Below are 25,832 nucleotides of genomic sequence, written 5' to 3'. Positions count from 1 at the left end.
CAGGCTTTTCCTCACAATGCCACTGACGAACCATGAACGTCACAGGAATGGCATTTCTCAGCTTCTGGAAAGATCTGAGTTTTACGATGCTGCCAGTTTGAACAGGCTGTGCTAAAATCACTCGCCTCACTTGACACCTGCCTGGGCTTGGGCTGGGAGAGGAAGCAGTGAGAGCAGCCTGTGCCCGCCAACCACCCTTGGCCTCTTTGGGGCATTTTGCCACCGCACGGCTCAAACCTGCGTGTGCTGGGGCCCGGCGGAGGCAGGAGGAGCTGGAGGCCCTCTGGAGGAGGCAGCACAACTGGTGTTCCTGCCCGGGCTAATTCCTGTGGGGGGGACGGAGGGCAAACACCCCTCACCTTCAGTTTCGCTGTGTGCCTCACCCACAACACGCAAAATCTGTCTGGCAGGCTTGCAACTGCAGCATGGAGGAGGGAGGGATCCTGCGTGCCTCTGGTGTCCCTCCTGGCAAAGCCAGCCTGAGCTATTCATCGCAATACACAAGCTGTGGACCTCTGCAAGGTTTCCCTTTGCCCTGGCTTGTCCAAGGGCATGAGCCCACCCGAACCATCCTCTGATGCCACCTGAACCCAGCCCCTGCACGGAAAAATGCCGGCTGTGCCACAGGATGAAGTGAAATACCATTTCCCAGCTTAGCAGACAGATTTGTTATGTATACAATGAATTACCAGCTCTTTCAGTGCAGTAATTGTTCACACATTGTTTCCCTGCCTCTTTCACTGTTTTTTTTTTTTTTTTTTTTTTTTTTTTTTTGTGACTCATGCTGTTTGGTTGTCCAGTTGACATTTCCAAAATGAAGTTTTTAAGCCCCAGCCTTTCTCCCCTCTGCGCTCCCCTTTTTGTTTGCCTGGTTTATGGGCCTGAGAGAAGTGTTTCCAATCACGATAATATCTTCATGTTTTGTTGACAAAAGGTCAACCTAGGAATAAGTCAAACTGGTTTTAGGAAAAATATTTGCTTATTTAGTAAGGGGATGTGTGTTGGAGATCAAATTTATGAGGGTGAAATTGAGTCTGGTTATTTAAAGGACTCTGAAATAAGAGCTTCCCACCCACTCACCAGGGGAAGAACAAGAGCTATAAATTGCTTTAGGCTGGAGGGAATGTAGAAATAAACTCAGTTTCTGTGCAAAAGGTAATAGGATCCAAAGCAAGAACTAAAAACAGAGCTCAACTGACAACAGCCCGTTCACTCCCTCACACGCAGCCCTCATTCCACACTATCACTCCTTACAGAATAAAGGTCATAATTCTCCTCAATAGTTGAGCATCCACTTCCACAACAACCATCCTCACCCACTGGCCAGACACTTACTTGGACTCACAAGAGAAAGATAGAGAGGTTTGGTCCTGGAAATCTGTCTTGTAGTGTGCTTTTTTTTTTTTTTTTTTTTTTTTTTTTTTTTTTTTTTTGGCGTTTGACTTCAAATTATAGTTCTAAATCAGATATTGGGAACACTTCCATGAGCTTTGGGCATGCCAAGAACCCTACCAAGTGCCGGAGGAACCACCTCTTCATTGAACTTTGCACGAGCAGCACCGCTGAATGAGTACGTCTGGAGGATCGTGTTAAAAGGACTTTTCTCTCTTCATTGAAAAGACAAGCAAATAGCGCAACAGGTTAAATCTCAAAGAGCATGAGTTTGAAGAGAGGAGGTACCATATACATAAATATTTTAAAATATGTATATTTATATGCACATGTATACTTATATGCACATATATGTGTTTGAATAATTGAAGCTGAAAAAAACCTCTGGGGGTGATCAGGTTTAGCACCCAGAAAACCAAGCCAAGTCAGGTGGCATTGCTCAGGCCCTTGTCCAGCCAAGTGTTGAGCCCTTCCATTTGTGGAGACCCTACACCCCTCTGGGCACCTGCTCACCCTCATGGGGAAGACTTTTTCTTAATACCTAACTGGAATTTCCCTTCCTGCAGTTGTGACTGCTGCCTCTGCTCCTAGCACATATAGATACATGCACACAGGCATGATTTCTTATGCTCCTTCTTCTTCTATGCATCCAACAGACAGCAAGCTAAGCAAAGCCTTGGTCTGGCCCAGTGCAGCTATTCCTCTTCCTAGTAAGCTCCAAGCAGCTGCGGAAAGTCTGGCATTTTCCTCCTCCTCCTCCGGCTTTTGCACAGCTTCAGTTCCTTTGTATTATTTAGACACGTGCCTCCCTCATGGCATGGGACATGACTTTTCTTTCCTCCTTAAACATGAAAAAAAAAACCTGCTGGTCAAGTCTTATTGATGCTGGATACTTGCTAAAAAACACAGCAACATTAAACAAGTCTCTGCACATGGTACGGAGACAAATCGCTCTTATAGAGTTTAACGGGTTTGGGCTAACCCTACAGCCATTACAGATTTCAGCAAGCCACAGATAGAGGGGAGGGAGACAGAGCAAGGAAATCTGATTTGCTGTAAATGTTGTATTGTTTTTGGACAAGATAACGATATTGGCTATAGATACCTGCATCTCTCTCTCTCCATAGCCACCACAGAAGTTTTTCCATAGTCATTTCAAGCATAGTTTGTATTCTGCCTTTTCCTGCACAACAGAGACCCAGTCATCCTTTCGACTCTGCCTCCCACCCCGAACACTACCCACATCTTCAGGGGGATAAGATGCTTGATGGCACCTTTCAATCCAGGCCAACAAAGCTCTTCACAAACATGGCAAAGGCCTGGACCCCGTGCCAGCATCCCTCAGAAAGACCAAGGTTTCATTCTTCAGGTACATCTGCATTTCTGTGAAGCTGACCACATTTTACTGCTGGGCAAGTTGGGCAAGGAGAAGAAAATGCTGTAGGAAAGTCAGAGGCTTCTAGTGAGTCAGGAGTTGATTCTTCCTGGGCCTGAGCCTAAACCTTTTAATACTTATCTACATATTTTGAACAGCAGAAGAGAATTTGCAGATCATCACCGCTTCACGGTGTGTTTCCTCGTGTGACGGCTTCACGAGCACAGATGACAGTTCTCAGGCAAATCTGCTAATTTGGAGAGAAAAAACGGTTTCGTCTGTTTTGTGGTGAGACACCTGAGAAGCCAAGAGGGCTGTTTCAGGAGGAAGCACAGAGAAGGTCTGTGTACTTACAGCTGTGCTTTCAATGCTGGAAAATAAATCATCTTTCCGTCACAGACCCCATTATAATTACCTTAGCATGGAAGAGCAGTGAGGATGTTCCTGACTTGCGGGTTGCTGTTTTGTGAAGAGGTGCAATGGGAATGGGGTGGTTAATTGTGTTTGGGGAATAAGGAGATGAATGACTAAGCTATGAGATTTCACACCAATATTCCTCCACCTTGTTGCAAAGAAACGTCACCCCACCCTACCTTGAGATGATGGCTCTGTCATTTTCCCCTGAAGAAACGTAGGAGAGCAGATCTCAGGACTTCCCTGACTCTGCTCTGGTTAGGGAGAAGAAGGCAGGGATGTAGCTACCCAGTTCCCTCTCCTCGTGCCTGCTCCTTCTGCCTGTTCAGTACCAGCAGCCTGCAGTTTGGGAGCTGACCCTTCCAGCTGATGCCTGGCCAAGGTGAGCACACACACAGCAGAATCAGCCTGGGGCTGGATCTAAACCAGGCAGAACCTGGCTTACCCGGGGAGTTGGCTACCTTGTCCTGCACTTGATGGCTCTCTGCAAAAAGGCTCCAAGAGAAAAGTGTCAGCTGAGAGACAGGCGCCCAGCAAAATAAATATTTGGTTCAGGTTCCACTGCGAACGAAAGCCCCACTCAAAACCTCAAAATACAGATTCAGGTTCAGTTTCTGCTTGGGGAGGTGAGGGTGAGGAAGAAGAGCATGGTTCAGACTGGTTTCTGGCTTAGTTCAACCCCTTGCAAAATCATTTGGGCAACTCAGGAGCAGGTCAGAAGGAGGAAGGGGAGCACAGCTACGGTGGACACATTGCAGATGGCTCACAGCTATGGTGGAGGTGGGCTCGAGGACAAAGATTAATGAAGGAAGTGGCTCAACACAACATGATTCTGCCCCACAGGGGAAACTTGAGCTGAACTCGAAGTATGGGCAGAACAGAGGAGCACCAGCAGCAAAGCAGGCCAGATTAAGTCTGGTGGGGGAAAAGACACAAGCTCAAATGAAAAGCTGTTTTTCAAGGAAAGGTTTCAAAATGTATATGGTTAAAAAAAAAAAAAAAAGGTGTCTGCTAGTCCCTGGATTCTGCACAAAAATAAATTAATCCATTGCCAAACACAAGAAACTGTAACGACCTACTTGGTAGATCTTTCCCTTTTGGAACTGACTTGACTCTGCTCCACTTGTATTACATGTGCCAGCTCTTACGGTTTCCTTACTTATGAAGACTTTGCCGTTTACATGGACATTAATTTTTGTCAGAGTCCATATGTTGCTTTTAAACCAAAGTACTGCACACGTTGCGTGCTGGCCATGTGGCCAAGACCTCAGCAAATGTATCTTTATGTAGAGGGTAAAACATGATTCCTACAAAAAGGGGGACTCGGTACTTTTGACTCAAGACTGTGGGAGCTGCTGAGCCATCTGCAATGTGTCCAAGTGCTCTCATCACTTGGGTCAGCACAGGTGGGTTTTGACCTCCTATCCCAGCAGCCTAACATCAACCCAGCTTCCCTTGAGCAATAGTCTGCCAGATGGAGTCATATCATATGCTATTCTTAGCAGGAATAACTCATTTCTAGGTGTTACAAGAAACTGGATCTGAAATAGGTACTCAGCATAAACAGACGCCTCTCTTGAAATGCCCAGACTGCAGTTTCAGCAGATTGTGTCCAGCAAAAGCATAAAGTTGAGTTTCAAGTGGTTTAACAGGTCAAAGGAGAAAAACAAACCAATATATTCGTGTTTGAAAGTGTGCATACACCTGCATATACATCCACCCAGCTGCACAATCAACAGAACACTTCCACAATTTAAAAGCATAACTAAGCCGATCAGGCTGATATATAGCCCTTCCCTCTAACTTAAAGCACACTTTCCACATCTTCCCTTACATCCACTCTGAAAATGAGAGCTCCTAAGACAGCACTTCATTTTCAGAATGTAAAAAAGAAACCTAAAACCCCCATATCATGTCTGCAGCTATGTGCGGTGTGTGTGCATAATTCTGTGCCCCAGGACAGCAGAATGTGCTGCTATACAGATATCAATATATATAGTGCTTTATGCACAGGCTGCGAACCAAAATGTCTTGCAGCCAGCTGCCCAAATATTAGGTGCTCCTGGACCTTAGGGCATTGATGCCCTATAAATTTAGGAGTATTTATTAGGTGAATACAGAACTGGAAGTTTCGTAGCAGTGGAAAATAAGCATGATAATGAGGTAAACACATGTTGCAAAGAAAATACCAACTAATCGTGTGATCTCTGCAGGAAATAGCAGCTTTAAGTAGTCACTTCTTGAATGCTGGAGCAAGGCCTGCGAGCTGGCTACAGGATGGTGCACTTGTTAATAACATCCCTCTGTGTCCTGACATTTTTTCCAGTACTGTAAACCCAGGTTGACAAGAAAGTAACCAAAAGGTGTTTTGCTCCTTTGAAGGCATTGAATGGCCATGTGAATGCTCCTTTCCATTCCAGAAAGGAGAGAGCATGGGCCTAGTGTCAGTTTTCTTTAGAGAAATGAGAAGGAGTATTTTTCAGGGGCCCATAGACAGCCTCGGTTACAGCTGGGGTTCTCTTCCTGCAAGCAGAAGAGACTTGAAGTACAGTGAGGTCTGTGCATCATGAGCTCCATCTGGAGGTTGCTTGTTCTAATCTGTGCGTTTTGAAAGGAATGGAGAGAAAATCCAACAGTACTGGGTCAAAATCAGCAAGCTCCTTCTGCAGGAAGCTCACAAAGCACTTCCTTGGGGTGTAGAGCAAGTTTCTGATGACTTAATGCCAGATATCCAGACCTGACGATTATGCTCAGCTCTGCTGTGAAGCTGTCAGCATGTATAGGACTGCCGGGACAGGACTGCATTTGGGGTGAGAAACTTCTGTGAGCTGTGTCATACACTCTATAATCACACCCATAGCTGGACATACCGTTGCCACCTCTGCTTGCTGCTTGCCTGGGCACTTAATGTGGTCAGGAGCATAAGGTGCCCCAGCCCCAGGCCGCTGTGCAGGTCTGGGGGTTGGAACAAGGCCTAACTACTTACAAAGAAAACACAACAGGGTATTCAGCTATAATTTTACACGAAAAGTGCAGGATTTATGTGGGAAAAGCACCTCAAATAGTCCAAAGGCTGAACCTGCTGAAGTTTAAGAGCTGAGCTTCTCTAGCATGTAAGGCCACGAGCTGCAATGGCAGCTTGGTTGTCAGCCAGCTGCGGAGAGAAAAAATGGCTGTGTAATTAATTGCCCAGGGTGGTAAGGTGATGTGCAGAGAAGTACCCAGCCGGAGTTTACATTTCATAGACTCTTTACATTTTTTACCCATGAAACTAAGCAGCCTTCTCCAAGTGTTGGATATCGAGGCCTGCATGGGTTATTTCCTCCATTTTTTCAGCACCATTAAGAATCAGTTATGTAGGCCTTCTTCCACGGCAGGGTTGTAACAGGGAGCACCGCATGCTGCTTAGGAGAAAAAGCAGTTCTTGACACATACACAGACCATCAGGAGAAGATCTTTGACTTGCAACAAGAACTGGTTACTATTGCCAACAGGATATAAAAAAATTGAGGCACAGCACACAGGAGTAAGATCACAGTGATGACCCATCACACAGGCTATGAGAAAGAGGCTGATGAAAAGGGGAAGGCTTGTAGCTGTACAGATCCCTTTTCATATACTGTGGTGGCCTCTCCTTTCCTGGCCACATACTGGTTTATGGCTATCTTTAGAGAAGAAAGAGATATTCAATCTCCCCTATTCAGTGATGTATGTACCTGGCTGAAAAGGGAAAATATTCATATTTTTCCTGTTACATGGTGGTGGGTATCAAGTACAAACCTGATTTCTGAATGGCAAGACGATCACTGATGGGGTGCCAACAGCTTTTGAATGGGTGATTTTTCCACAGCTAATACAGCTACCATGGCATTTACTGGAACCATCCTGTGGGGACCACCTTTGGGTATTCGTAATACAAAATGCAACAAAAGATGGACCACCGACAGAGAGCGGGTTTTAGCATCAGATCTGTATGGGAGCACAAGCGAGCTGCTATGAAAAGAAACAGATGGGGAACTCATGGGCTTAGCCAGCACCAACTGCCCAGGCCTTGATCCCCAGAGACGTGCTTGTTGGCAGCAGGGCAAATGCAATTTGTCTGTACTACTAAGCAGCCTCCCAATGAAAAGATACAGCTTTGTGCATGCTATGATTTTGCTAGTTTCTATCCTTTCATAAGCAAAACTAACACCCTCTAGGGAACCCAGAAATCATTGTTTTGAGACTTGACATGCTGGCTGCCTATTTTGCAGTAAGGGTGTACCCACCTGGTGGGCTCTTTTTTTTCTGTTTCCCAAGAGGATAAGTAGTGAACTGTTGTTTCTCCTGTCCTGCACCTGTGCAGGCCCTCTGCATCCACAGTGATTAAAATGAAGAGCCCTTGTGAACACCTGGAATTGAACTAGGCTCTGAATTGAAGGTCTGCTGAGATTATAGCCTAAATCGAGATTGCAACAACCCTAAAAAGTGCATAGCAGAGCAGCTCTATCATCAGGAACAAGGAAAGCAGGTGAGAGAAACCAGGCCTGTCAGAAGGTGCAGAATGTGGTCTATGGTCCATGATGAGACCAAAACTGCTTCCTCTACTGCTTTTGCTCAGGGGCAGCACTGGGCTGGAATGGATCCCTAGGCAGAGCAGGGGAGGGCCCAGGGGTGGCTGGGCATGGACAGCCAGGCCCAGCAGCGCCCAAGGGACGGACCAGCAGTGCCCCAGGGGACCAGCAGCCCCATGGTGGCCTCCTGGCAGCAGCCCACAGCCCTGGGGCATGCTCAGCCTCCTGGCACCCCAAGCTGGGCCTGTTCTCTAGTCCCAGCAAGCAGAGCACCAGATCCTGCCCTCTGACTTCATTCAAGTACCTCCATTCACCTGTAAACTTTATCCATTTCTTGAACTCGTACTAAAGTGCTAATCCAGTTTATACCCACACATTTAAATCGTGTGCTTTTTTCTAAATGTAAGCAATATGTACACAAGTACACATCAGAAGTGAATCCACGCATAATACATATATTTGTACCCTCCTTCAGATACCTATATTCATATACACAAGAGAGAAAAACATCTATTGTTATATATTAGCATCTCCTGCTCCAAAGAAAACGGGCAGCCAGTCGGAATGGGCTGTCTTTTGTCATCCTTTGATAAGGTGCCTACTCCCACTTTGAACATTGCTTTATTCTTGCCTCTAATATGCTTTGGTGCCTAAGAGTTAGTTATTCAGAGTTACAAACCTACATTCTTTATAAAGTGCTGAAATTGCATGAAAGTGGCTCTTTGTTCATGGGCTGTGAGAGGTAAAGAACAGGCTACAATATAAGCAGCCTTTTGCAGGTTATCCTTTCATCGTTTCTTCTGTTACCCTCTAATTTGAGATGGGCAGTGCCATACTCTGCAGTTCTTCTGTGCTTCTACACCTTCATAACAGTGTTCTCCTCCCTCCTAGTCCCCTTCCTATCAAGCATTCAGCAACTGTATTCAAAAACCTGTGTCGGGGAGGACTGAAACACTTTTTTTCTTAAAGTAGAAGTCTCTGTGCTCTTCCCCCCCCCCCCCAACGAAAAATGTGTTTCAGATTCCATTTGCCCTGATGATATTTTCAAATAGCAGCAACAGAAGCAAAATGGTAGCGTGTCTCATTTTAATTGCCTAAAACCAACGTGAATTAAATTTATCGGTCCTGTAAGCATGGAGTTGCTTCTTTTTAATATACTTAAAATATTTTTTATATTTTTATTTACAAAAGGATAAACAAGTCTGTGGTTTCACACTAAACAAAAAGAACAAGGCTAATAGCAGAAGAAAGAGACAGAAGAATGCGTGGGCTCAGGAATCTTTAAAAAAGTATTTGGAACACAAGCAACAGAGGACACACAGGGATGGCTAACAGCCAGCATGGCTGGAATAAGGTCTGAAAAAAACATCTCTTTTATCCCTCAGTAATGAGTGGACTCAATAAAGAGTCTGAAGCAGAGCAGTCCTTCAAACCTCAGATCTGCTTTCTGGAGCTTGAAGCTTAGTAGCCATACTTTTCATTGAGGTGAGTCTTGCCATCACCGCTCTGACCTAATGGACAAAGATAAAAAGTTACTTTAAAGAAAAAGCAAATGAATTTAAAAACAAATAAACAAAGAAAACAACATAAGAACCCCACAACCAACCAACAATGAACAAAAAAACACACCAAAAAATTAGTCCAATACAAGTTTACAGGACAAGTATTAAATAGTCTCTAAGCAGCACCTGTAAGATAGGCATAAACCCAGACAGGATATTACAGTCCAAATTGTCTTTTTATTTATAATTCCTTAACATTACTAACAGTGTCAAGATTACATCATCTATTCATGCTTTATTTTATTATTTTTTTCCTGGTGTACTTTTTATGCCAACTTAGAAGATAAATCTGGTTATTAGCAGGTAGAGACAGGAAAAGGAGCTCCCTCTAATGGACGCAACTCGCTTGGCTACCCTAAATCAGACCTCTGGGTTGGTTACTGAAGCAGGCATTTTGCTCCAGCTGATTCACACGCCAGGAAGGCTTCACCAGGTTATAGTTTTTCTTCAGTGAAATTTATTCTCTTTTTTTTTACTTCCTTTAGAGCCTGCCCACATTATCAAGTTGCAACAGCTTCAGCAAAAATTATAATGATGAATCTACCAAATGAAAGCTAAGCTTTGATCTTACGATGAAAACTTAAATGCAATAAAATAAATTTCCAGTTTTGGAGCCACTGGAAATTCGATACATTCTTTAAGAGTGACCCCACTTAACTAAAAACACTCTAGAACTAAAATCAAAAAAGTTCAATTTTAACATGTACTAAATGTGTGTATCAATTATTCAGCATCTTCAAAGAGTTAGCAAGACTTTTCTTCAAAGTACGACCCAAAGTCTGTATTGCAAAAAGCTGCAGAGGATTTTCATATGTCACAGGCTTCTATGAAGATTGAGAATACTAATATCGCTGGGGCATTTATCCTTGGTGAAGCTTTGAGCTTTTCTTCTAACTAGATACCTGTATCACTATACGTGAATGGAGTTAGGTCTCAAATGTTACAGAAATGAAAGACAAACTTCAGGTGCATCTGTCCACTGAGATGAAGCTGCTACAGATAAGGTCAGCATTTCACAACAAGCATTGCATGGAGATACAAGAAGTAAATATGGGGCATAACATGCCAAAAAACATCAGGTTCTCAATAAGTATTCCCACATTACTTTTTCCCCCTCAATGCATTACAAGGACACCCTGACTACTTGTTAGGTATATTCTTGAGTTATAGGAATAAAACCCAAAAAAATGGTCAATACCTGCAGGAGGAACCCACATGCAGTAGTCTGGGTCATCATCTGGGTAATGTGAAGAAAAAAAAGGTGGTTGGACCTGCAAAAGGAGAAAAGATTTTTAAGGTGCTGTACCCTTTCAGCAATGTGTCACAGCCACTAAGTCTCTCAATTATTCAAAAGACAAATACTGAGTAGCGGGGGTTATTTTTACATGGCCATGGACAAAAAAATATAGTTTAGAGGAAAGAAAAAAATATAGTAAACTCTCAAATTGATCCAATTTATTCCCAGTATAGTCACAGAACCATAGAAACACTGGTTAGAAAAGACCTCTGAAGATCAACGAGTCCAAACTCCATCTCAAAATAGGTCCATTGCCAACACCAAATCAGGTCATCCATGGTCTTCAGAGAGCGGATCTGGGCAGACTAGTGAGGGGAGATAAATGTAGTGCAAAACTCTACAGCTTTACTGAAGCACTAACAGAAGTGCATATGACAACTTTCGGTTTCAAAGAAATCTCTCCCACTGCTTTCCACAACTCCAGTTCTGAACATTTTAATTGCCTCATCCTAATGTTTGTTACTGTCATTCGACACTGAGTTTCTTTACACAGTGAAAAGCTTTAGAGTAGGATTTTTAAGAAGTGCTTTAGTGATTTCAAAGCACAATCCCACTGAAAACTTTAGGTTTAAGGTGACTTTTGAAAGTATATAAAGTATATAAAAGTTCAGCTATGTTGTATAAGGGTAACAGCTTTTCAAAAGACAAGAAAACCCATTTTATTCAGGTCTCACTGGCATCACTGAAATGTTTAAAGCAAACAGAAACAGGTCACTTGCAATTCAAATGTTGACACAGCAATGTCTCTTTATCCCCAGCTTTTTAAGTTTTGCCACATTGGCATCATTTTCTCAAGTTTTGTTTTCAACTACTGCAGGTAGCTAACAAAAAAAGTCTCACTCTACAGTTTTTTGATGTTTTATGAGCTCAAAATGTGCCCGTGTTACTCAGCACTGATTTGCATTACTCTGTAATATCATGACACAGTCCTAAGTTATGCAGTTGAAGCAATTTTTCATTCCCTCAAAAATCAAAACAAATGAAGAAACAGAAAAACAATTTCCCTTCTCCAAATTAACCTCTAAAAGAGTTCGTTTGTATCACTAATGTTTTGAAAAACATTAGACTGTGGAGTTGAACAGTTTTTAAGTATGACTTGTGAACAGCCACTTAAAAAATAGATTTTTTCCAGTTTTGCATTATTCAAAGTTATTCCTCAAACATGAAAAGAGAAAAAAACATAAGGAGAATTCCACTTGATACTTTCCATGCAAGAAAATGAGCCCAATGGCAGACAGGGCATGTGGAAAAAGTGATTTGTAATGGGAGAGAGAACACAGCTAAGCCATCTGGTATTTGGGGAATGCTCAGTGTTAGAGTGAACTCTGTGCTGATGGGAGGTGCTGACTTGACTGCCTCAGTGTGAATGCAGGAGAACAAGGCAGCTTCTCATAGAAAGGGTATACATTGGGCTCTAACAGAGTAAATTTACTCTTGCTTTCTTTATCAACGTACTTTAGGCCAGCAACAAAGAATAATACTAGAGGCTGTGCCTACCCAGTCCTTGGGTCCTCTGCCAAAAGCAGCAAGAGCAGCAGCAGCTAGCACACACATGCTTCAGGGAGTTAAGTTTCTCTAAGCAGGTGGAGCAGGACTAAAATTCAATGGTCACCACAAAAAAATGTCCTAATATTCAGAACCCATGGCCCATCAGCTACAGTAATCTTCTTTGATGGCAGCTGGCATTATGGTGAGATGCATTCTGAAGGGAAGAGCCCCGCAGTAAACACCAGGCTAAGAGCATGCCATCAGAGAAGTTTCTTCCCAATTCCAGCAATGCAACAACTACCTGTGTCCCAAAATGTGGAAGGCTCATATACTTTGCATTTTACTACAAATCTTATGAATGGGAAGCACATCACGTACACTCAAATTCAATAATAACTGGGTTGCAAAATACAATAGTCTTATTAGATATTTCTCTTACCATATCTTACAGAGAAGGATGAAAACTACAGTTTTAGTCCAGCATGTTCTGTGTCAGCCAATACATGCATCCCAAACTACTCTCCATGAAAGTTTTGCAAAGTCACTTTGAAAGCCCAGAAGAGCACCAGTGTTCTACAACACTTGTGCTACAGGAGAAGACGCAATTCACAACAGCTGAACTTCAGCTTTGCCAAGTGAATAGCTGGAAAAATAATTCTGTGTTTCAATTGAGAACCTTTTTTATTTACTACAGCTTCACAGAACCCCTCTCTCATGCTTGAAATGCTCTGCATTCTCACTGGAGACTCCAGAAGCTGTGTCCAATGGTAGTGTGCAGTTCTACATTTGGGAATCACTCAGCAGAAAAGCACTACCATCACCAAAGGCACACTCAATAATCCAGTTGTTACTATTTCACTACTAAGGAGCCGACTAAAAGATTCCTTGAAATTCTTAGGCTGTAGGAGTCACAGTATTGTAACTAACCTTGCTTGAGCTATTTGTTTTCTTAGCTTTCTCAGATGTCTCTTCAGGCTTCTTGCACAATGCCTCAGATGCTGACAAAAAAAAAAAAAAAGTTTTATGACACATCATAAAATGACCAATTCTATCACAAATAAGCTTATAGAAAACTCACATAAGGATGGATACTTCCAAAAGGAAATCCAAGACAACTCACTGCAAAACCATTCATATTTATGGCTGCTGAGCATCTTTTTTTTCCATAGATCTATTAACTCACTCTTAATACACTCACAGTCCCCAAACTGAATGCAGTTTAATGAGGTCCTCTATTTGGCATTCTGCAAAATCCTTTTAGTTAATGGCAGATGTTGATTTTCTATGAGAAACTCAATATCTGTAATCACTACGGTGACTGATTTAGACATAAACTGTAGAAAATGCAGAGTCAACAACCTTAAAAAAAATCATTTTACAGTAACATATGTGAGGGGAAGGCAAAGACAGAAGTATGCCTGGCTTTTCTGCCGCTTAATCTATGAAATATTGACTTTTTTGAGTTAAGTCCATGGTTATTATCATGAGGACAGCAAAACATACTCTTAAGGCTCTAACTTAGGAAAAAAGAAAATTCATACAGATCTCCTCCAGATGTTCATTGCACCATACACTGTCTACATTTTGAGAATTGTGTGTGTGTGTGTGCACACGAGCAGAGGGGTCATCTGGGTCATTAAGAGTGCTAGCTAACATTATGTACTAGTTAACACTACAGAAGGACAGAACTTTCCTTTTACAAAGTGACATGAGCTAGTACTGCAGGAGAATAAGGGGAAAGAAGCATTATGTTTATGCTCCTAAATTAGAACAACTTTTATTCTGCACATTTATTTAAAACAAAAACAAAACAAAAAAAAAGAATCTCTCCACAATTAGTGACAAAAAGCAGGGAGATCTGAAACAGCTGAAATTGCTTGTTTTTGCCATATATTTAGCACTGCCCAAACAAAACAATTCTTCATTTGAATTCTAGATTCTTTAGACTCTGCAGTTAGGCTTAGTCTCTTTCTACTGACAAAAAAGCAGTAACTCCTTTAGGCAGTTTCTGAATCCACATGCTACTGTACTATAGTCTCCAAACTGTACAGCTCACCTTGAGATTTCTCTAGCGAGGGTCCCATCTGAGATTTATTTCTTAATATCTTTGGCTCAGGCAGAATATTAACCCCTGTAAAAAAAAAAAATGTTAGGTGAATGCTCTGCACTAACTTTGAAGAGCAGAAAAAAATTTGAAGGGAACTCTTAGTTACATTTGTTTCAGGAAGAATTCTTCTCTTAGAAGTTCTCCAAATTATTTCATTCAAGTCTATCACAATAGAGTATTAAAGGAAAATTTATGACCAGTTAAAATACACTTTTCAAGAACAACCTGTTCAGCATTAAGACAAGAAGATGGAATTAGGTTTCTGTCAAACAAACTATTTACGGATAAACATTATTAATAAGATTTTATAAATGCATGAAGTTAATATATGAAAGGATGGGTTACAGATAAACCACACAGATGCAAAGAAGATGCTTCTTCTTTCCTATTTTTAGAATTATTTTTCCTCCTCACTAGCTGGTCTGAAGCTTTACTGAGGTATTTGTTTTCATATTAAGTCACTCTCCCTGCCAACAACACATCGTGGTTATTATTACATGGACTTTCAATCTAAAGAAATCAGGGCCTATCAAAATAGGGCCTTTCTTGAGTCCAGGAGACTTACTTCTGTTTTACCGAAAGCAAGAAAATATGACTGCCGAGTAGAGTCCCAACCTGAAACAGGTATAACTTTCACCTGTTCCTCATCTGTTTTCACCTAGACACTGGGTTCATGGCAAAAATTTATGGAAACGCTATACACTGCTGGAAAACCTGTGACACAAACCATAGCAGATTCACATGGCTCAGGAAGAAAAAACCAGTACTTATAGACTCAGCCTTACTACTAGAAAAATCAAAATCCATGCTTACCATCCTGAAGGGATTCTAGCTTCTCATTATTGCGAGTAGAACCACTGGGATCATAAATTTCTTCTCCTGTTTCTTCCTCTGTTGTTATTTTCATTTCCACATCTGATGCTCTGCTGTTTACTGCATCTGCTTCCTGCTCCTCCTCCATTTCTTCCTCTTCTTCCTCCTCCTCTTCCTCTGGTCCATCGTCTTTCATTTTTAACAAGTTTTCAGGGATAACTGGACGCTTATCAGGCAATTTCTGCAGGACAAAGACTTGTGCATCAGTGCCAGAACAACATGGAAGTAGATGTCACAGAGATTCATTACAGGAGCAAACACGCGTGTTTCGGTCACAGAGATAGCTGGTAGGGAAACACTCACGGGATGAAGAATAGTTAGGTTTTAAGGAAAGTGTTTTTGGTAGAGATGGAAGGGGGAAAAAAAAGATGTTCAGCCCACAGGCAAGAGTGCAGTCTTTTCATAAAAGGGACACTGGGAGCTGAATCAATCTTGGATACGATCTTAGCTAAAAGATCAAGAAAAACAAAAGAAAGAAAAGGACTAGCTGCTGATGTATAGCAGTCATTCAGCCTGATGTCTCCAGACTGCCTCTACTTGGATCAATGCCTTTTAACTGCAGCTGTGCCCCAGAAGATTGATTGCATGAGGGCACAGAATGGCTACTGCTGGCAGCAAACAACATCTGGCAGGCACTGCTTGCTGCCCTGTGCACTCTTCCACTCCTGCAGGCTTGCTCCTCTGTGCGAGATGACACGGTTGCCACCTGTAGGCTCCACAGCCTCAGATATCTAAGAACAAGCATCTGACTTGCAGCACTTACCCCTAGGCTTCCAGTTTTCAGCTTGAATTTACTCCCTCCTTTCATTGCACCGAAGAGAGGCAGGGCAATCTTTTTAGGTTTGCTGTCTGCTTCCAGACTGTGACTCCCACTCCTAATAAAAAATAGTTACAAAGAAAAACAGTATTTAACGAACCAAACAAGTCTTATATATACATATGCAAAAACCCTGCAAAATAGAAGTGAATATATAAAAGTCCTATTTCTTTCAGACTTGCAGCATCCAAGGAGGACGTTTCAGGATATGACTCCTCCGTACTACGTGCATGCTGCAGGAGTCAGACACTTGCCATAACAGAAAGAAAAAGCAAAAAGCAAAAAAAAAAAAACCAACCAGAAAACACACCTATCAGACTCGCTCAAATTCAAATGCACTTACATATATGCATAATATACCTGTAAATATATAAACACACTCAGAGGCCAAACCTCAATTTATGTAAATTAAATAATTAAACCTCTAATCAAGTTGTCACTAGTAAACGACGAACCCAGCACACACCCTCTTGAATTGCAGCAGCATTGCTAGGCAGTGGCTGAACAGCCACTGCACTTGACTTCTGGGTACATTTCACAAAGTGATTTTCATATTATACAAAGTACTGTAAAACTCTTCAGCTCCTTTTGGATGGAGGTTGTAGAAAAAAATAAATGCTGACACCATGTTTCCAGCCCCTTCCTGCTCCCTGTCCCAGTGTAGGTTCAATTTACTCCGCTGTTGCTGTGCATCTGCCTCAACCCCAGAGGCAGCAGTGGCCAGAAGGCACAGAAGCTTGCTGGAGAGATGAACCAGGAAGTTTTGCTGCCTTTGCATTTGTAAAACTGTCTACTTACTTGGGGTGCAAGATTGCCTATGAGAAGTAACAACAGTGGAAGTAATTAAAAAAAACAACAACAAAACAAACAAAACAAACAAACGAAAAAAAACCACAACAGACTTTAGCCAAGACTTACGGGGGCTTCAGCTCAGGTAATTCTGTAGGCTTGACAAGCTTTATTAACCCTTTCAATCTCTGCTGCTCTTTCCTCAGTTCAAACGATCGCAAGTGAAGTTTCTTTCGAGTCACGCTGTCTAAGGTGCACCCTGACTTTATTTCGGTCATGAATTCATCCAAGGAATCTTGAGCTGCTGGCTGGGACTGGGCTAGGCAAGATAACGATAAAATACATATTGTTATGCTCAAGTCCTACCTTTAGAGAATAAAGAATATATGAATGACTATCCTCTCTGTGAGATTTTTTTGAATGGTGAAATAATGGAGGTTGATAGCCCTAGAAAGATGAAAGCTTTTCTCTTAACAAAGCCCAGCAGTAAATCTTAATCCACTCAGATGAAAAAGCCTCTCAAAATTGAATGTTTCTTTATGAGCAAGTCTCTCTGCATTCTAGGTTGCTCATCTCAAATCAAGATCTGCTGTCCCTAAAAAAAAACAAAAAGTGGCTTTTGGGTCCTTTTTATAGTCACAGACTAAAATAAACATGGCTACAAGGAATCCTACAACACCACATGGGAAATCCCATTTTGACTTTCCCAGGATGTTTATGTAATAATGTTTGCAAACCTAAAAATGAATTAACTGACACATGATGGCGTCTCCCACTCCTGAATGACTGAGTGCATATGAGAATAAATTGTATATGTTAAGACAATCACACAAAATTTATCTTTGTTTTGGTTTGATTTTCTAACAGGAAAACACTGCTTTGTACTCGAGAAAAACAAAAAGACAGTCCTTCTACTCCACCTGACTTCAAACAAAAATATTTCTCTACATATTTAACTAATTAAAATAAAACTGGGAGGAAAAACTCAAACAACAAAGAAAAATAAATACACAATTCTAACATATGGATTTAGCAAATGAACAAAAGAACAGGAAAACTCCTGAAGCGCTGTTCAAGCCTGAGAAAGGAATTTTTATATTTTGCTCAAAAGTAACTTCAAGACAAAGGAAAACGTTGTTAGGATTACATCGAGTTTTTTGACAGGCAGTTTTCTGCCTTTTATTGTTATATAAAGTTGGCAAATCTGGTATTTATCTGTGGCTTTAATATATGCACAAGGATAATTCTGTGACCAATGAGTTATTTTTAATTCAGTTTACATTATTGTTAAGAGTATACATTTGAGAGGTTTTACATAACATTTAATATTTACACGAAAGTATAAAAAGACTAAAATTTTCAAATGTACTCAACTGAAAAGGATATTTCTGATCTAGAGACAAAATGCAGTTTTTACAAACATATGAAAGCTGAAACAATAACTGAAGACATACAGGATTAAAAAGCTCAGAGAGATAAGAGCATCCACCTCCAACCAAATATAAATAAGAATGAAATGTATTATAAAAGAAATTCAGACAGAAATACTCTTCTTTTTCCTAACTGTTTTGAGCTTAGACAAAAATGATCAATGAGAAGGCCTTGTTAATAAACAGCCTGAATCACCTCACAGCCTAGAATCGAGAGGAGCTGTCATGGGAGGCAGGGAAAGCTATAGAGCTTTTACTGCACCAAAAACTTACCAATTTTCTTTTGAACAGGCAACCAAAAATGAGACTGAAGAGCTTTGTGTGTCTGATTTTCATTCAGTTACATCAGTAACTGAGAGACACCAAGTCAGTCCATCAGTAGTTAGTTCTGAAGAACAATTTATGAACTTTCACTGAGATCTTTTCAAAAACCACTTAATCTCTCCAAGTGCTTGGTAAGAGGTGTTGCAATTTAGCCTGTCATTCACTCACTGGTCTCACTACACTCTCACCCCTAGGCTACAAATGATCATTTAGAGCAAGCCAAAGTGCGTGAAGGTTTCAGAACTGTATGGAATGCTGCAACTTTGCCAGACAGCTCAAGAGAGTAATAAGAGTCACCCATGATCAATACGCACACTCCTGGCTTATACTTGTATTCCTCATCTATGATTACATCTGAGAAAACACAAGTAACTAGAACACACGCACACAAACTGATGACAGAATATTTGCTATGTTTTATCCTGGTCTAGTTTTAGGAAATCTGCATCCAAAACTGAATCACTCTGCATTGCAATACCTTGCAGGCTGTTGGGCCTGGTAGTTAACTGATGAGATTTCACTTTTTCTAAGTCTCTGAACTAGTTCTGTAACCAGTTACAATTTACCAAGACACGATAACATATCAGAATTATATGGTGTTAGTAGAAGTCTACAAAAGAACTGATTCTTGGTTCTTCTAGTTTCTATTATGATCATTCTTGTTGAGAAAAAGTAACGGAAGAAACAAAGGCTTCATGACACGTAAGTGCTTGGTACTGCCTGTCATAGGCAATATAAAGCATTAGCTTCTCCTACTAGTTGATCAAGAGCTACTTATCAGTAAAGTCATGCTGAAAACAATTACTTCAAAGACACTGAACTGACCCATCGGTCAGAATGCTCACTGGAACAATAAGGTTTTCTCAACAGTGATCTGGTAGAATCAATCGCCATGAAAGATGCTCATACAAATGAGTTTGGGTGTAGCATTGAATAAGAAAGAAATGTGCCCATATAATTCAGAAAAGATAGCACTGCTGTCAGACTGCTGCTAGGTTTCTTGAAGAAGCTCTGACAAACTGACATTATAGCCTTTACTAAAGGCAACTTTGTTAGAAAGCGTTTTGTATGATGAAACAACCTACCTACATTTCCTTCATGCCTTCCTTCCACAAGATATCATCAGTAATTTAAAGCAAAACGCACCTCATGTAGTGTGTTTTTAAATCCAAGTTACTAGCAGGCACATTCCCCACTTTCTGGAAAGGCTCTGCCTTCATGCACAGGCAATCCTAGAAACCTGAATGGCTCTTTCATAAGCTAGAAAGCTTACTGAACACGTGAGCTAAGCATCCACTACTCTAACTCTGTATTTCTCTTTCCCTACCTTTTCAAGGTGTATTTTCAACGAGAGAAGTAAAATGAAAGATACTGTCTTTCCTCTGCCAGTTGTTTGTTCTTCCCTTACAGATGGTTTTGGAGGGAGTGGAAAAATGTGGTTCTTTAGCTGGGTCAGTTTCACTACTACGGGCAGATAAACAGTAATAATGTCCACCCTGTTATGCTCCTGGAGCTTGTACACTCTCCTCCTTATCTTAGACGTGGGATACTTTTGGAGAAATCTGCACTCATTAGCAAATAACTACACACACAGTACATAACCTACTGGATTAAGAGTATTAAGTATCCTCTCCAGATAACTCAATCACCTGCAAATCTTCCTACCTCTTTGTGGAAAGCAGACATACAAAAAAATGAATGTAAGACGCATGATTCTATGATATCCGTAAGATGTTTTGTTTTTTTTTTTTAAATGGAGAACACTATAATCAGAGACTTCACATCTTACCTTTCCCTGAAGCCTTCAGCTTTTCTGTTATCTCAAGGAGCTCGTTTTCAGATTCCTTTAGCTTTGCAACCTATGAGAGAAAAAATCTCCTAAGCATATGCTTTATCTTCTTTAAAATCTCCATTTAAAAGTTCCTCAAATATCCTACCAAATTATCTCTCTTTTTTTTTTTTTTTTCTTTTAAATTAATTTTATTTCTGATCTCCGACTGGGAATTTCTGGGATGAAAAAAATATAGTCTAGATTGTTCCTAAACTATGCATCAAAAATTATTTGAACAGTATTCATATTTATGTGTTTCAGAAAGTCCTTTCTCATAATGCTTTTATGCCACTGTCATGATCCTCCAGCCCTTCCTACTCTCACCTATTAGCCTCTCCACACACTATTGTCTGTGTAGGACTTTTAGTTGTCATACTCGTGTCAGTCCAGTCTGCTCATTCTTTGAAGCAGAATAAGATCCTTCGTTGGTATGTGCCCTGTGAACTTGAAAGTTTGCAATTATTATTTAGTGCTTTAAAGCTATTTTATGGTATCCTGTTCTCATTCATCCACTGTTGTGATCTATCAAGCAGAAGGCAATATTACACAGACAAAAAAGAAAGGCAGTATGCTTTCACTGTAATTACCATTTTTTCAGATATTTATAGATACTGTGAACAAAGTAAAAAAACTCTATTCAAAGTTGCAAATTTCTCTTGCCTCTCCTAGTTTATGACAAATTAAGTCTTGTATGCAGTGACAGAACCTCACAAACTTGCTCACTAGAGAAGAGACACCACAAGGAGCTGCAAACTACTTTTTTGTAGGCTGACTTGGCCTTAAGCCATGAAAGTTCCTGACAACAAGGTATTTTATTTTCCACAGACAGTTATCCCTTTTGCTTAAGGTAGCAGATATGCGTCAGTTAGTAGCAGTACCCATGATGTTTCTGTGATGTACACTAAGTATTAAATTGAAGTAACAAATCACTTTCTCACTTTCTGTTGTTGTTTAAGAGTTTAAGGTTTCTTCTATATCCCTTTTTTCCCCTCTCAAAATCTTTAAAAGCCTTTGGTGATTCTACAATCACCAAATCTAACCCCATTCCAATTTATCTTGTCCAATTAATAGATAAGGGTATCAAATGATACTAGAGTTCAGGCCAACAAAAATAAGAACTGGGGAAAAAAAATATATACACACACACACATATATAAGCTTTCCTTCTTAGTAATAAGACATTTATGAAAGAATAGGCCTGGCATGTCATAATTCTTCTTACCAGGGAGTCGTAAGTTTCTGGTTTTTCTTCTATTTTACCAGCTTTCTTCATTCTGTTCAGTCGCTTCTTTTCTACAGCACCAGTTCGATCAAGGAAGGTGTCATCATCACTATCATAGAAGTCCTCATCTTCCCAATTCTTTGATTTCCTTTTTCGAGATACTGGGAAAGGTTAAAGGAAAAGGCCAGGAACAAAGTGACTTACACTGAGAAGTCAAACAAGTTCATGATAGCAATCTCAAACCCCTAGAGTTAAGGGGCTTTTAGAACCATCACAGCATTTACCCAGTTACTTGCCTGCTTCTTGCCTCAGCACTCCCCTAGCATCCAATAATCTGCAAGCTTCCAGTGCACACTGTACCATTGCTTCTTTCTTCTTTCCTGAATGGAGAACCTCTGCCACCAGCTGCTTCCCTGATGCATCATCCACAGGCAACCTGTTCAGTTCACAGGATCAGAGAATAGCTCCAATACAAACTGCTTTTCCTGGATGCTACTCAGACACTGTATTTGTCATGTCAACATTGTTCTTTCCACCTCTCTCTAGTCTTTCTTTTTGTGGGGGTTAAATATTTTTACATTTCATTTGACACCCTACTAATCCAAACATGAGCACAGACTTTCTGTATTTTATTTCACTAACCCAAACAATAAATATTTTTCCATTTGTTCAGTTGGGATTACAACAGGTTAAACATCAGTCATGGATCTTTTTAAGCATCCATTTAAGCATCACCTTGCATCTATGCAACACCAGTAACAAATATTTTATGTCACACTGAAGGAAAGGTTTCTTAAGCAATGATGACATGTTGTACCTATCCATTTGAGACCTAATCTGTTGTACCTATCCATTTGAGACCTAATTTGTTGATTTAATTCTACCTCACCTTCTCCAGCCTAATACAAGAATTACATTAGTTGGTCAACAAAACCCACAAAACTGCTTTGTACCAATTTCAGTTCTTTGATGGTATAGAGTAGAATAATTTTTTCCCCATTAGGAGTTGTAAGATACTGACTCGTGGTTTCTTTTGTATTTCAATTTCATGTGTTTCTGAAAACATGGGGAACTGAAAGAACCCGTTTCCTTGCTTTACCAATTTTCACCTCTAAGGAGCACCAAATGCTGGCAGACCAGAAAGGAGTACAGACACTGAACTAGGCATTGATCCTTGACCTTCTGCTTCAGTATCAGGACTTTGGTCTAATTCCAGCTGGCCTCCTTGGCAAGCATGATAGATAAGTGATTCCCTCAGCTTTTGTTTCTGAATACAATGAAGCCAGATTCTACACAAAGAAGTGAATGAATGTATGTATACATACTTGACCCTGCATAGCCAGCTGTTGTGCCCACGGTCATCATATTCGTATTCTAACTCTTCTCCTAGAGAGGAGAAGAAAGAAAGTTGGTGTAGTTACCAAAAGTGAAATAAACAGGTACAATCTTTATAGCTGAGAAAAACATCAGGGTTAGACAAAATAGGTATGATGTTCTTGTAGTATATCAAAGACTGAATTTGTCTTTTTTTTTTTTTTTACGCCATGGGATCTTTGGTTCATATTATGCTCATTTAGCTATTTTTCACAATCAAGGTTTTTTTCAGATCAAAGATCTGTAAGTGACCTGTTCGGGAATACACAGTTAAAGAAAAAAAACAACCTCGTACCTTCAGGCATTAAAGTAAATGATACTGAAGGAAGGACAGTTTGAAATCTGGATTCACAGATACTGTTTATCACAAAGGTTAATTTTTCATGTTAACAAATATAGGAGTAATCAGTAAGCTTTGCTAGCAACTAATGGAAGCTTAGGCTAATTCATTATTGCTTTTTTCTTTTAATACTTTCCAGTGCTATCTCCGAACAGCACAGCTTGAAATTTGATGGCTTCAGATTTTTTAACATAGCTTCAAAAGATGGATGTGGTTTGACAGAGGAACATAAGATGCCCTCTCCAACTCCCAATTTAGAAGTTAGGAAATAAGTCTCAGCTCTTCAGTGGTAAGCCAAGTTTTTAAAAACAACCCCCTTCTCCCAAAAAAACAATGACCAAACAAAAAAGCCCCACCCACAATGAAACAGAAAAGTTTAGCTTTCACTCTTTAATTTCCAAAGAAAAATATGAGCACAAACACCAAACTTGGCTAAACAAAAATAATTTATAAGTGAAAAGTACCTTCTCTGTCAAAAAAGCCCTGTAGGGCCTTTCTAGGGTCTTTCATATAGAAGGCATCTTGGACATCCTGAAAATCAATAGCAATAGGGTTTTCTTCAGCGTCATCCTCCTCAGCATCCTCTCCTGGAAGAACAAAGTGGAAACAAGATATTGAAATGTTAGAATTTGAACACCAGTGTATTTCAACTACTGTCAGTTTGAAAGAAATACCAACTACATCATCCTAAAATTATTTTTCTTAACTTGAATATTGGTTCTGCATCCAAACAACCCCCCCCCCCACTTTTGCTATTATTTATTCCATTTTAGGATACAGTTTTACATAGAAATGTTACTAGAGTTTCAGCACCTTCAAGGGGTTTATGTGCTTATAAATTCTCATTTACAAACAAACCATTTTGTACTGAAAAGCTTGTTAATTATAATTTATCTCATTCAGATGTGGAATTACTGTTAAAAATGTAAGGACAGCCTCACTGCACAGCAGTCTCAAGCAAGAAAATTCAGCCTCTCTGGCCAAAGTGTCAACATCACTGCAAGAACAAAATACACAGCCCAAACTAAAGTCTCATTTTCCTTTCAAGGTACAGATAAATCGCTTTTTCCCTGACTTTAGAAGAAGCTCTAGTAAGGTTCTTGCCTGGTATATTTGGCCTACTCACAGTACTTGTCTTTTTAAAAGGAAATGGACTTTGCATTTGTACTCAGGAACTTCCACTGGTTTTGGACAATTGTCATCCAGCTGGTACATCAACCCTAGTATTCCTTGAAACTCACTTAAAAACCTCCCAAGGCGCATCAGCTGATGTGTGCATTAGTGCTTACCCATTCCCCACGAGCAGCTCATTTCTGTGTTCTGACTGCTCTCGTTTCTTCTCTCCTCTTTGTCACCTTCCTCGTCAGAGTCCTCTCCCAACATCGTCTTTTCCAGTTTCGCTTGCTGCTGCTTGCGCAGTGCCTTCAGCTGCGTCACGGTCAGCTCCGACTCGGACTCCTGATCCTCCTCGGGTCCCTGCGTCACAAACAGTAACTTTATAGGAGCATTTTAAAAAGGAGAAGGGGGATAATTTCAACAAGACATGTACATTACATACAAGAAATGTCTACAGATTATAGCGCCCTTCAAAAAGCGCTCTTCAAGCCTTTTGCTATTGCTCTTCAAACCGGAAGATGCATCTGCTTGCATGCAGATATATCAATTTTAACATTGAGAGGAGGAGAAAGAAAGAAGTGAGTGTTACTTTATACCCACAGGCCGCTCAAATACAACCCAAAGGGGCACAATGCAAAGATTTCCAGCGGAGCACTCGGGGAGCACGCAGCTCACCCCCCTACCACACTGAGCACCCCAAGGCCCTCCTGCCCTCCCCGAAACCTCCCTCGGGGCACAGCTGGGGCACAAGGCCCCATAATTAAATAAATACCAGCGCTCCCCCCGTGCACCCCCGGCCCACCTGCAGCAGGAAGAGGCGGGAGCTGCCGCCGAAGCGGAGCCCGTGGCCCACCCGCACCCGGCAGTAGGTGCGCGGCGGCACCCTCGCCTTGTTGAGGAAGGTGCCGTGGGTGCTGCCCAGGTCGTAGACGTAGAAACCGGCGGCGGCGGAGCCCTCGGGGGAGCTGCCGGGCCCCCGGTACTGCAGCACGGCGTGGTGCCGCGACACCGACGGGTGCTCCAGGGCCAGGGCGCAGCCGGGCAGCCGCCCCGCCAGGAACCAGCTGCCGCCCTCCAGCCGCACCGAGCCCAGCACCACGCCGCCCTTCAGCACCTCCAGCCCGTAGCCGGCGCCGGCTGGAGGGCGGCAGCCCCACGGCGGCTCCTCGTAGCGGGGGGCTGGCGCTGCGGGACCGGGACCGGGACAAGCCCCGGGACCGGCTCCGGCTCCGGGTCCCGGTTCGGCTGGCGGCGGGCGGCTCGGCCGCTTGAAGCCGGTCGCCTCCGTCTCGCCGGGCTCCGCCATTTTACGGCGTCCCTCCCGAAATAGGGTCCGCCGCGGGCTGGCGGAGCGGGGAGGCGGCCACCGGGAGGCTGCGGCGCTGCCTCGGCTCCCGGCAGCGGGACGGGACCCGGGGCGGGGAGCCGGGGGTGGAGGGGGCCGGCGGCGCTGCGAGCAGGGAGCCCGGAGCCCGGCGCTCTCCTTCCCCCGGGGGGAGCCGCTTGGGGAGCGGACCGGTGCCGAGTT

The 25,832-nt window shown here is 41.8% G+C and overlaps 1 protein-coding gene across 1 annotated transcript; it reads right to left on the bottom strand.

Annotated features, from left to right (window-relative positions):
- Window positions 1-8,813: 8,813 nt before the first annotated feature.
- On the bottom strand, window positions 8,814-25,810 carry SLC4A1AP (solute carrier family 4 member 1 adaptor protein). The gene is made up of 14 exons (XM_084285280.1): window positions 25,107-25,810; window positions 24,478-24,664; window positions 23,653-23,775; window positions 22,800-22,860; window positions 21,771-21,910; window positions 21,475-21,635; window positions 20,211-20,280; window positions 16,797-16,986; window positions 15,825-15,936; window positions 15,002-15,242; window positions 14,138-14,212; window positions 13,009-13,079; window positions 10,495-10,567; window positions 8,814-9,245 (listed from the first exon to the last, which is right to left on the bottom strand). Exons 1-14 carry the CDS (start codon window positions 25,608-25,610, stop codon window positions 9,196-9,198), a joined length of 2,058 nt encoding a protein of 685 aa, XP_084141406.1. The 5' UTR covers window positions 25,611-25,810; the 3' UTR covers window positions 8,814-9,195.
- Window positions 25,811-25,832: the final 22 nt, after the last annotated feature.

This window comes from Netta rufina (genome assembly GCF_964035555.1).
Source record: "Netta rufina genome assembly, chromosome: 3".
NCBI classification, from domain to species: domain Eukaryota; kingdom Metazoa; phylum Chordata; class Aves; order Anseriformes; family Anatidae; genus Netta; species Netta rufina.
The sequence above is the reverse complement of the archived record's forward strand: the minus strand, read 5'-3'. Positions and strand labels throughout refer to the sequence as shown.

Excerpts from the sequence above, each read along its gene's own strand:
- SLC4A1AP (XM_084285280.1), bottom strand. The coding sequence starts at position 25,610 with ATGGCGGAGCCCGGCGAGACGGAGGCGACCGGCTTCAAGCGGCCGAGC. Across the intron at positions 24,665-25,106 it reads CCCGCCTCTTCCTGCTGCAG|GGACCCGAGGAGGATCAGGA; the intron begins GTGGGCCGGGGG and ends TTTGTGACGCAG. Across the intron at positions 16,987-20,210 it reads GCTGAAGGCTTCAGGGAAAG|CCCAGTCCCAGCCAGCAGCT; the intron begins GTAAGATGTGAA and ends TATCTTGCCTAG.